The 12,342-nt window shown below is 43.4% G+C and overlaps 1 protein-coding gene across 2 annotated transcripts in view; it reads left to right on the forward strand.

Annotated features, from left to right (window-relative positions):
- Positions 1–12,342, forward strand: part of LRP5 (LDL receptor related protein 5) — a 180,106-nt gene that overhangs the window by 57,286 nt on the left and 110,478 nt on the right. For both annotated transcript variants that reach the window (XM_075712080.1, XM_075712079.1), the window contains exon 5: positions 1,965–2,096. In XM_075712080.1, the coding sequence (XP_075568195.1) occupies positions 1,965–2,096 (132 nt within the window). The remainder of the gene's footprint in view (positions 1–1,964; positions 2,097–12,342) is intronic.

Consider the following 12,342-nt stretch of genomic DNA (forward strand, 5'->3'; position numbering starts at 1 on the left):
CTGAAACTTTTTGCATGACTTACTTATCTACCATGAAAAACATTAATCATAAAAATGGTTAGTGTGAAGTTGTAAGGTTTTGAACACTTGTCAGGGGATTGGTTGCTAAATGTATAAGTACCCGAATCCTGTTCCTTTCTTTGAAAATTCCAGCCTTAATTGGTATGAGCTCACTCATCATCCGAGTTGGTGACAAGATCCAAAATCCAGTGCGGTACTTCAGTGACATCTTTTGATTTGGAATATCTGAATGAGAATGATAACGACTCACCTGACATTTTAAACACCATTATTTTAAAGACAACTGGAAAAAATGCTTATCATTGCTTGCTTTTTTTTTTTTTTTTAACATATTTTCTGGTAATTCTACTTATTAAAGTTCATGGTGTACTTATAAGTGCAGTTTTTGCACTTGAGGCTTGATCATGTTTATCTTCAATATGAATGTTTCAGTATGGAAGGGATTTAGTTCTGAACTTTTATATGAAACATATACATGTCTCTATTTTTTCTTTATGGATGATGCTACTTCAAAGGAAGGCAGGTTTAGAGAATTGAGATGTGAATGACGCTGTATATATTTTGTATATGCATGTGATTCCATGTGGCAGTTGGTCTAGGTTTTTTTAGGATTCTGAGAATGGGACTTAAAAGCAATGGTGTGGAAATGTATATAATTGAGTAGCTATGGGAAGAATCATCTCTTGCCTAGGGGAGACACTCTTGCCATTTGGATTGGCTTCTTTATTTATGCCAACTGTAAAGTCTGCTTCCCTACAGGCAATGTTTGTTGTTCCAGTAAAGTTTATAGGATGTCAGTAAACAGGCTTGAAAGTAAGGAAAAGGATTTTGGAGATCCATCTTGGTGATGGAACATGTGCAAGTTCTCACTGAGGTTGTTGGGAATGCACAGCACTCTGGTTTATCTCACAGCTCTAGATAAGAGTTTGTCTATGCTGAATTCTTGTCATTGCTTTTAGCTCAGGGAATGTCCCAGCCTTGGGTCATAGTATTTTTGGGTCAGTCACAAAGAAAATATGGCGCATAGGGAAATAGCATATGCTGAAAATAGCTCAGATGTCATTGACTTCATTAAGATCAGGCTTGGATTCCTTCCTCTCCTTTTTTTTCCTCTTTGTGACTGTCAGTGGAAGTAACACAAGCCAAATTAGCCTGAAATTTTTTTGGTTTTATATTAAAGCAGTTCATATGCTTATTCAAACTATGATTGATTTTGGAGAGATCTTGCACAACTTGCAGTATTTTTTTTTTACTAGCTGGCAATATTCTCCATTATTACTTACGGTTACAGTTTCATCTCTTGCTGCTGTTTTTTTCCCATGTAAATGAGATAGGTGTTGTGTGTCCATCCCCCATCCTCCCCCAACTTTTTTTTTTTTTTTTACTTTTTCAAAATTGCTGACTTTACACATTGCTCCTCTGTATTTCCTGGTGATTCTGGGATATGTCTTGCTGTGAAAGCTTTGCAGTAGGAAAAGATATTTCCAACATGCAACACTACTGTAATGTAGGAATTGTACAAATTGTTTTGTTTTCCCTTCTGTCTAAAAGGGAAGAGCAAGCTAGTCATCCCACACCATCACCACCCTCCAAGCCCCGTTTTCCATTTTCATGATGCTTAGCAGACCTGGCATCACAAAGTAACTGATGTCCAAAGCGCTTAGCTGTGTTCAGCTTTAGAAACATTGAAAGAACTGTATAGTGAGATTGTGCTGAACTGTTAGCTTTTTCAAAATGAGCTTTTGTGTGCATCTCAGTTTAGGTGCCCCTAGAAGTAAGATGCTGGGGAGGGGGGAATCAAACACTTTTATTTTGTGGTTCCTCTGTCTTTCAGCATTAAAGCATGTGCCGGTCATTTGTGATCTATAATTACTTCCTCATGGAGAAAAGAGGGCTTTAGGGGTTCTAGAAAAATGAAAATAAATCTGTTTGGTTTCTTGAAGTTCACACTCCATGTGAAGAAAACAACGGTGGTTGCTCCCATCTATGCCTGCTGTCTCCAAGAGACCCCTTCTACAGCTGTGCCTGTCCCACTGGTGTGCAGCTAGAAGATGATGGCAGGACATGCAAATCAGGTACGAGCTTGGCTTTTCTACAGTGACAGTGTTGACTTGGTTTGGGTTTGCCACTTAAGTTGATCCTTGAAGAAGTGAGTTGAGAGGAGCTGCCTGACACTGAAATGTCACTCTTGTCCTGATGAAGATGGCAGAAACTTTGCAACCAAATCACCTGCCAAGCTACCACAGACAGTGATTTTAATGAACTAAAGTAATCCCTTGCATCAGAAATCAGAGACTTTTGACTGTGTTTTGTGTCTTTTGACTGTATTTTGAGTTGACAGTTCTCTGTAAGAATGAAGTAGTATGTAGAGCCCATTGCAGAAGAATTTTATTAGAAGTAAGCTATTGTAGGACATCTTTCCGTTTGGATGATGGACCATGGACTTCCGTTCCCTCCCATTCATTGTTCAGTAGTGGTCAATGATGCAGTAGTGGTGGCCGAGTTACTGCTCTCCAGTTGCATCTCAAAGTTAGCAATATGCTTGAGACATGTTCTGCACACGGATGTGCCAAAAATTTGTACAAGGCCACGTCCACATGCCCATGTACTATTTTAGAGATAACCCAGTGAGTTGCCCCTGCCTCAGTTAGTTTTACAATTAAATAATCTGTACAGAAAAATTCAAAATTAAGATTTAAACTAAAAATGCCATTTTTCTGGTTCTGAAGATTAATTATCCCTCTGTTGCCTTTTGGGCTGCTCTGTGGGAAGGATTTATGAGAAAACTGCACTGGGAATTTTTTCTTCCTGGGTCTAGTTTGTGGGTTTTGTACATTGTATTTGATTTTAAAAAGTGAAGCTCTTTGTGTGACGAGGCTTATAAAGTTTGCTGCTTGAGATAATTGAGCTAGAGAAAATAATGTTGTAGGTGGCTCTTCCATGTCAATGAGAAGTAGGAGAGGCTTGTGTATTACCAGTAGAAAGCTGTTTAGAGAATAATAGCTAGAGTATATGCTTTAATTGAAAAGTATAACTAGATGGGTATTTCATATCCATAAGTTCAATGAGTCTAGTGGTATACTTCGAAAGCTTGGTTTTATCATTGATCAGGAAGCCTTTTAAAAACGCATCTTACAAAAGTGGGCAATTAACACTGATACGGCAGTAGGATACTAGGAGGCAAGGTTTTGGAGAATGTTCTGCCAGCAGACTAGAAGAAATTCTGCTGCCTGTCTCCGATGCGTTTTCAACGAGTCAAAGAGAGTAATCATTTTCTGATGTGGCTTAATTCCTCTGAGTACTAAAGCAAGCGTAATAGATTCCTCTCATTTCTGAACTTAAAGCAGAATTTGAACACTGAACCTCCAGGGTTTAAGGGCCAGCTTTATTAGCTCATGCTGCTGCAATTGAAAGGCTTGTAAGGTAGTTCTTGCAGCTGCAGAAAGACCTTTCTCTTTCCTCCTTCCAGCTTTGGGAAGTTTCCCTTTCACAGCTTTTAAAAAATGTTGCTGAATGCTCAGGACAACCTTTTTAGTTGCTCATATTGACCTCATGTTTACAGTGGGAACAAAGGTCAGCCTGCTTTTGGCATTTTGGTGGATAGCACAAGCAGGAGTGACTGCTTATACTGTGCTTTCACCTTTCCGTTGTCAGGCCAGACAATCTGTCAAGGGTGTTCTGTCAAAGGAGGGCAAAAAAGTGGGATGGGAACAGGAAATCTGATTTTGCAAAAGCACGTGGCCTTTTGTTTTACTTTTATGGATTATTTCTTTCCCAAGCTCCACATCTTTTGTTGTCCTGTCTGCCTTATGCCAACATCCATGTGCTTCTCTTTCCCCTTTTATTAATTAACTCCTTGGTTGCAAGGAACTGACTTTTTGTTCTCTGCACAAGTCCTTTGTAGTAAAGTTTTATTGGCAACTACGGATGCAGCAACATTGACCTCTTCTCCATTTTGTTCCCTATTGGCTTGGGCAAAAGTGGAAAAGTATGAAGTCACTTGGGTGTATCAGCTTCTTCGACATTAGGCTTTTAAGTGAATTACACAAATGCTACTAGGGATTTCTCTGCAAGAGGAAAAAGCATTCTGTTCTCAAAGTCTGTGTCCACATGGGGAGTTTACCGGTGCAAATATAATTATGTAATTTTACTGTATATCTCTGTCAGAAAGTATTCTTATGCAGAAAAGCCCTGAGGCCCTTAGGCGATTTCAGCTCTTTTGGATATTGAAGAATAGATATATTGGTAATGTTCAGGTATGAGATCTCTGTAGCTCTTTACAAAGAGTGTTGAATAGTAATGGGCCTAGGTGATTAAGAAAACATGAATTCAAGCACAGGCTGTGCCGCTGTTTGCTTTGCTGTGGGTTATGTCTGTATGCATTGAAACTCCAAAACTCTGGATTTTTACACTTTTTCTAAACATAGAACTGTTGATATGCTGAACCCATAAGTATTGTGTCTGTGTTAAAAGAAAAGTTCATTATTCTGTAGTTTTGTTTTTTGGTGTTGATTCATTCTTGCTTTCTCTCTGGTTCTAAAGAGTTGCTCTGAACAATATCTACAGTAGTTATCCATCACTAATAATGGATATTAACTATATGGATAGACTGCAACTGGCATCAAGTATAAGTTCCTCTCTGGGAATGTGTACTTGTTTTATTCAGGTAGATGTTTTGTGTTGCTTCCCTCCAGAGGTGTGATATTAAGTCTGTTTTCCTCTGTTGGCTGTGAAAATGCTCTGGGCTTGCTTGAAGTTCCCATATCAACAAGCAGAGGGGTCTTAAGTTTGGAAAGTAAATCAGCTGCACCTGACTATTCTTAGCAGAGTGAACATTCAAGCTATGATCTTTGGAATTATTTAAGAAGTTGTGTTGGACCACTGCTGTCTTGGTGAATGTGTCCAAATACACTATTTTAGATAGGTATCTGAAGCCAGTCTTGCCTGTGTAGAAGATAATGAGGTCACAGTTTGTAATGCCCATCAGAACTCAGTGGCTCTAGTCTGAAGTGCCTATGGACCATGGCCTAGTCAGTAGTAACACTTAGTACCTTGTAACTTCCAGGAATGACTGACCTCTGAAATGTCGTGTTTCAAAACGGAGCTTTACTTCTTAGACCAGGTGGCTTTGCTCATTGGGGCGGTGGTGGTGGTGTTGGGGTTTTTTTAATTTTCTATTTTGGTTTGAAAATCTTCTCTAAGCCTGCTTGAACAATGGCATGAATGTTTGAGAAAGGAACAAAGGTTTCGTTGCAGTCATTTAAAAGGGATATGTAATTCTACCTAATTAGTTCTTTATTCATGCAACCATAAAATTGTAAGCCTGCTCTAGTTAAGCTTCAGTTTCTTGCTTTAGATGCTTTCTGATGCAAATAATCAAAGTCTTAAGATCAAAGTAAAAATTATGTGTTCTATGCATACTTTCAGGGAGGCAAAGTTTGGTTTGATCAGCAACGCACAAGCAAATAGGCCAGTTTAGAAAGCGGAGCAGAAGCGTGGAAATTTTAAAAGCTTGGGGACCTTCTTTCAGTCATTTTGCTGACCTAGGAATATCCTGAGGTTTTTCTTTCTTTCTTTGTTTAAGTATCACATATATCTTCTTTATGATCAGAATTATTTTGATTCATGAGTTTCGTTTGTCTGTGAGGACTCCTTTCAGGACGCTGTTCCTTATCCTTCTGTCCTGAAGTTCCCTTCCTAGGATTTAGTGAGTTCTGTTGTTGGGCTAGTAGTAGTTTGAAGTGTTGTGAAAAAGACAAATGTATTAATAGCTAGAGTCATGTCTCCAATGGTAAATAATTTGAACCTTTCTTACCTTGCAGGGCAGAGTCTTCAGGTGATAGCTGCATGTCATCTCCTTCGAGCAGCTTCACCTTCCTCAAGCTTCTCATTCTTGCTTTCCTTGGTGCACAGTGAACGACATGAGTTTATCTGACTACAGCTCTGGTGCACCTTTGGTATAATTTGTACCACTTAATATGAATATTTCCAGGCAAAATGGAGCCAGGGTCTTTCCAACCTGTTCTGCTTTCATGGAGCAGGTTTGCTTTGCTCTGCTGGGTGGAGGTGGAGTCTCAAAATGTTGGATGACTCCCCCTGCTTTTTCCTTCCCTCTTTGACTTGACCATGTGGTTCAGTTTAATCGCATTCAAGCAAGTCTAGAGGTTTGTTGTATATCTTGTCAGCTAATTGTGATTAAACCCTGATCCCAGTCTCTCATACAACTGCTATCTGTATGCATCCTTCCAAGATTGAGCCGGTTCTGTAAACAGTGTTCAGCAGCCTGTTTCTCTTATGATCATCCTGGCTTGTATCAGGAATAGTGTGACCAGCAGGAGCAGGGAAGTGATTGTCCCCCTGTACTCAGCACTGGTGAGGCCGCACCTGGAATACTGTGTCCAGTTTTGGGCCCCTCAGTACAAGAAAGACATTGAGATGCTGGAGTGTGTTCAGAGAAGGGCAACAAAGCTGGTGAAGGGTCTGGAGCACAGGCCTTATGAGGAGCGGCTGAGGGAACTGGGGTTGTTTAGTGTGGAGAAGAGGAGACTGAGGGGGGAGACCTTATTGCTCTCTCCAACTACCTGAGAGGAGGTTGTAGTGAGGTGGGTGTTGGTCTGTTCTCCCAAGTAGTTAGCGATAGGACAGGTTATAGTCATAGGAGACTCCCTCCTGAGGGGAGCAGAGGGTCCAATATGCCGGGTGGACCCTCCTCATAGGGAAGTCTGCTCCCTGCCAAGAGCCCGGGTCAGAGATATCACCAGGAGACTTCCCAGCCTGGTACGGCCCTCAGACTACTACCCCTTACTGCTCTTCCACGTGGGTGGTGACGAAGTTGCAGTGCGTAGCCCAAGGGTGATTAAAAGAGACTTCAGGGCCTTGGGACCGTTAGTGAGGGAATCTGGGGCACAGGTCATCTTTTCCTCCCTCCTTCCAGTTGTGGGAGGTGACATTGGTAGGAACAGACGGATCCAATCTCTTAACACATGGCTCCGAGGCTGGTGCCACCGTCACAACTTTGGGTTCTTCGACAATGGGACAGCCTACGTGGCACCAGGCTTGCTGGCGAGAAATGGGAGCCACCTTTCTCAAAGGGGAAAGAGGGTCTTTGCACAGGAGCTTGCGGGGCTCATTGACAGGGCTTTAAACTAGATGCGAAGGGGAGGGGGGAACGTACCAGGCTTGCCTGCGACAAGCTGTGGGATGGTACGCAATGCTAAGAGGGACAGGGTGCTACTGTGAGCCCTCAACCTGTTGCGCAGAGGCGTGATGGGGACACTACAGCACAGTTGAAGTCTGGCAGAGATGAGCCGGGGGCTCCTGAGATAGAGCTCACAAGGAAACCTTTGTGAAACACCCCAACGGAAATAAGGGATGTTCCTCTAACAGCCAACAGCCCAGATAAAATGCCTCTACATGAACGCACACAGCATGGGGAACAAACTGGGAGCTGGAAGCTGCTGTGCTACTAGACAGCTACAACCTGATTGCCATAACTGAAACCTGGTGGGACGAATCCCACGACTGGGATGTGGCTGTTGATGGCTATAGGCTGTTCAGAAGAGACAGGTCAGGAAGGAGGGGCGGAGGCGTTGCCCTCTACGTAAAGAAATCAATACAGTGTGAAGAGCTGTCTCTGAAGAATAGCCATGAGCAGGTCGAAAGCTTATGGGTAAGAGTCAGAGACAGAAGCAACAAAGGGAACCTTGTGGTTGGTGTCTGCTACAGGCTGCCTGATCAAGGGGAGCCTACTGACGAAGCCTTCTTCCTCCAGCTCCAGGAGGCTTTGCGCTTGCAGACTCTCGTCCTGCTGGGGGACTTCAACCACCCGACATTTGCTGGAAAAGCAACATGGTGAGCTGTAGGCAATCCAGGAGAGTCCTGGAATACATAGATGACAACTTCCTAAGCCAGGTAATAGACACACCTACCCAAGGGGACGCAATACTGGATCTGATGGTCACCAATGCAACTGAGCTCATTGGTGATGTCAAGACTGGAGGCAGCCTGCGCTGCAGTGATCACGCATTGGTGGAGTTCACACTCCTGAGGGACATGGGAAAAGCGAGGAGTACAGTCAGGACACTAAATTTTAGGAAAGCAAACTTCCAGCTCTTCAAGGAGTTAGTCAGAAGGACCCCCTGGGAGACGGTCCTCAGGGGCAGGTGAATGGAACAGAGCTGGCAGATCTTTAAGGACACCTTCCATAGAGCACAAGAGCTATCAGTCCCCAAGTGTAAAAAATCAGGCAAGGATGGGAAGAGACCAGCATGGCAGAGGGAACCGCACAGGCAGTGGAAGCAGGGACAGGTGTCCTGGGGGGAATACAGGGAAACGGCCGGTTGTGTAGGGAGGAGGTCAGGAAGGCCAAGGCGAGGATGGAGCTGAATTTGGCAAGGGATGTAAAGAATAACAAGAAGGGCTTCTACAGGTATATCAACCAGAAAAGGAAGGTTAAAGAAAGCGTACCCTCCTTGATGAACAAGAATGTCGAACTTGTATCAATGGACGAGGAGAAGGCTGAGGTACTCAACAACTTCTTTGCCTCAGTCTTCACCAGCAACCTGTCTCCTCACCCCTCACGAATCGGTGGACCAAAAGATGGGGAGCAGGGGGCTAAAGCCCTTCCCACTGTAAGGGAAGATCAGGTTCGAGACCACCTGAAGAACCTGAATGTACACAAGTCTATGGGACCTGATGAGATGCATCCCAGAGTCCTGAGGGAACTGGCTGATGTAGTTGCCAAGCCACTCTCCATGATACTTGAAAAGTCATGGCAGTCAGGTGAAGTCCATGCTGACTGGAAAAAGGGGAATGTTGTGACCATTTTTAAAAAGGGAAGAAAGGAGGACCCTGGGAACTACCGACCTGTCAGCCTCACCTCTGTGCCTGGGAAGATCATGGAGCAGATCCTCCTAGAAGATATGCTCAAGCACATGGAGGACAGGGAGGTGATTCAAGACAGCCAGCACAGCTTCACCAAGGGCAAGTCCTGCCTGACCAACCTAGTGGCTTTCTATGAAGGAGTGACTGCATCAGTGCACAAGGGAAAAGCAATGGATGTCATCTACTTGGATTTCTGTAAAACCTTCGACACAGTCCCCCACAACATCCTTCTCTCTAAATTGGAGAGATATGGGTTTGATGGGTGGACTGTTCAATGGATAAGGAATTGGCTGGATGGTCGCATCCAGAGGGTCGTGGTCAATGGCTCGATGTCCACATGGAGACCGGTGACAAGTGGTGTCCCTCAGGGGTCCATACTGGGACTGGTGCTATTTAACATCTTCATCAATGACATAGACAGTGGGATCGAGTGCACCCTCAGCAAGTTTTCAGATGACACCAAGCTGAGTGGTGCGGTTGACACACCAGGAGGACGAGATGTCATCCAGAGGGACCTGGACAAGCTGGAGAGGTGGGCCTGTGTGAACCTCATGAGGTTCAACAAGGCCAAGTGCAAGGTCCTGCACCTGGGACAGGGCAACCCCTGGTATCAATACAGGTTGGGGGATGAAGGGATTGAGAGCAGCCCTGCAGAGAAGGACTTGGGGGTACTGGTGGATGAAAAGCTGGACATGAGCCAACAATGTGCGCTTGCAGCCCAGAAAGCCAACCATATCCTGGGCTGCATCAAAAGAAGCGTGGCCAGCAGGTCAAGGGAGGTGATTCTGCCCCTCTACTCTGCTCTGGTGAGACCTCACCTGGAGTACTGCGTCCAGCCCTGGGGCCCTCAGCACAAGAAGGACATGGACCTGCTGGAGTGGGTCCAGAGGAGGGCCACAAAAATGACCCGAGGGCTGGAACACCTCTCCTATGAGGCCAGGCTGAGAGAGTTGGGCTTGTTGAGCCTGGAGAAGAGAAGGCTGCGAGGAGACCTTACTGCGACCTTCCAATACTTAAAGGGGGCCTACAGGAAGGATGGGGAGATCTTTTTAATAAGGCCTGTTGTGACAGGACAAGGAATAACGGATTTAAACTAAAGAAGAGTAGGTTTAGACTAGACATTAGAAAGAAGTTTTTTACAGTGAGGGTGGTGAAGCAGTGGAACAGGTTGCCCAGAGAGGTGGTAGAGGCCCCATCCCTGGCAGCATTCCAGGTCAGGTTGTATGGGGCTCTGAGCAACCTGATCTAGTTAAAGCTGTCCCTGCTCACTGCAGGGGGGTTGGGCTAGATGACCTCTAAAGGTCCCTTCCAACCCAAAGCATTCTATGATTCTGATTCTATGATAAGAGGAAATGGGCTCAAGCTGTGCCAGGGGAGGTTTAGATTGGATATTAGGAAAAATTTCTTCATGGAAAGAGTAGTCAAGCATTGGAACAGGCTGCCCAGAGAGGTGGTAGAGTCACCATCCCTGGAAGCGTTCAAAAAACGGGTGGACGTGGCACTTCAGGACATGGTTTAGTGGGCATGGTGGTGTTGGACTGATGGTTGGACTGATGATCTTAGAGGTCATTTCCAACCTTAATGATTCCTAGTTTTTACTTTCGTTTTAAATTATCCAGCCACCAAGCCAGGAGGCATGGGGTTGCTACTCTACCCTTAATTGGTTTAGTGGTGGACTTGGTAATGTTAGGTTAATGATTGGACTGGATGATCTTAAAGGTCTTTTCCAACCTAAACAATTCTATTATTCTGTTCTATGATTCTGGGACATACATAATTTCTTTCCGCTGTATTCAGTGTTGCTGGCATACAGCTATTGCTGCAGGCCTTCTAAAAGAATGGCAAAAGCTTCATCTTTTTTCTTAGAAGTGGATATATTTCTCTGTAAGTGATCACTTTGACTTCCTAAATTCCCTCTTCCTGTTAGTGTTGCGTTCCCAAAGGATCTTACTCTCATTGCACATCACTTTCTGATACCATGGTACCAAGTAAGTAAATTGTATATGAACTAAAATTAATTTGACAGAATTTTAAATCATCATCATTTTACAATCATTAACATCCATGGCTGATACCACAAAACATTTTGAGTGAAAGCTCAAATATTCCTCACATCGACCTCCCAAGTTTTTACTAGCTTGGCTCTGTGGCTATGGAGCTGTAATAAGTAGGAGAAACTAGGACTTCAGCTAATGATCTTTTTTATTGTATATTTTTTTTAACTTCAGAAAGGACAGTCAGAGCTATACAATGTCAGAATTAGCCCAGATCCATGCAGCTTCTGGAAGCTGCGTACCCCAAGGTTTAAAAAACTATTTTCCAGTTTTATTTTTTTCTCATTAAATGTGTAATGCTTTGCTGCAGTATATGGATAAAATATTTCAGTAAAAGCTACAGAATTTTACTCGTTACACAACTTCATTGCGGGAATTTCACTTGGCCTGGGCATCATTAGTTTTTGATCCATTTTACTAAAATTGCTGTACTGATTTTGGCTGGGATGGAGTTAATTTTCTTCATAGCAGCTCACATGCTGCTATGTTTTGGATTTGTGACCAAAACAATGTTGGTAACACAGGGATTTTTTAGCTACTGATGAACAGTGTTTGCACAGTGTCAAGGCTTCTCTGTTTCTCACCCTGCCCTGCCAGCAAGGAGGCTGGGGGTGCCTGCCAATGGGAAATAGTGAATGAATTCCTTATGTTGCTTTGCTTGTGCATACAGATTTTGCTTTACCTATTCAACTGTCTTTATCTCAACCCATGAGTTTTCTCAGTTTTATCCTTTCCATTCTCTCCCCCATCCCACTGTGGGGAGTGAATGGGAGGCTGGGTGGGGTTGAGCTGCCCACTGGGGTTAACGCACAACAATTGTGCAAACAGTAGCTCTGTTTTCTTTATCTTCTCTGGAGTTTGGAGAGGAAGCTATTCAATTCCATAAAGTCTTCCTTTTAATTTTGCATGATATATTTTACTCTCTAATGTGAGGGAAGTTCCATGATGATGTTTTATCTGCTCATTCTGTGCTGGGTGTTTTCTCTGTTTCCGGTGCAACCCGTGGCAGATGTACTTTTAATAAATCAAACATTCCTGAGTGTTATACACATTTGTTATATGTAAATTCCTCTCCAACCAAATTTAAGTCTCCACTAAGAGGAATCTTTTTGTGCTTGCTTCCATAAAAAAAGCCAGATCTTTCTGTGCATTTCTGTAGGCATTGTTTACACTGAAATCTCTTGGAGATTTAATTTTACACTGATTTATTTTCTTTCTATTTGTGTTGGGAAAGATGATGAGTCTGCTCCCTTTCTTGTACTTGAAAGCAAGATGAGAGACCTCTTGGTAAGAAGGCATGTGGGTGGTTGAGGTATAGGTGTATTTGCATGCCATGCAAACAATAGATGACAAATGTGACATCAAGTGCAACTTAAGCAATTAT

The sequence above is a fragment of the Pelecanus crispus genome, chromosome 6 (assembly GCF_030463565.1).
Source record: "Pelecanus crispus isolate bPelCri1 chromosome 6, bPelCri1.pri, whole genome shotgun sequence".
NCBI lineage: Eukaryota > Metazoa > Chordata > Aves > Pelecaniformes > Pelecanidae > Pelecanus > Pelecanus crispus.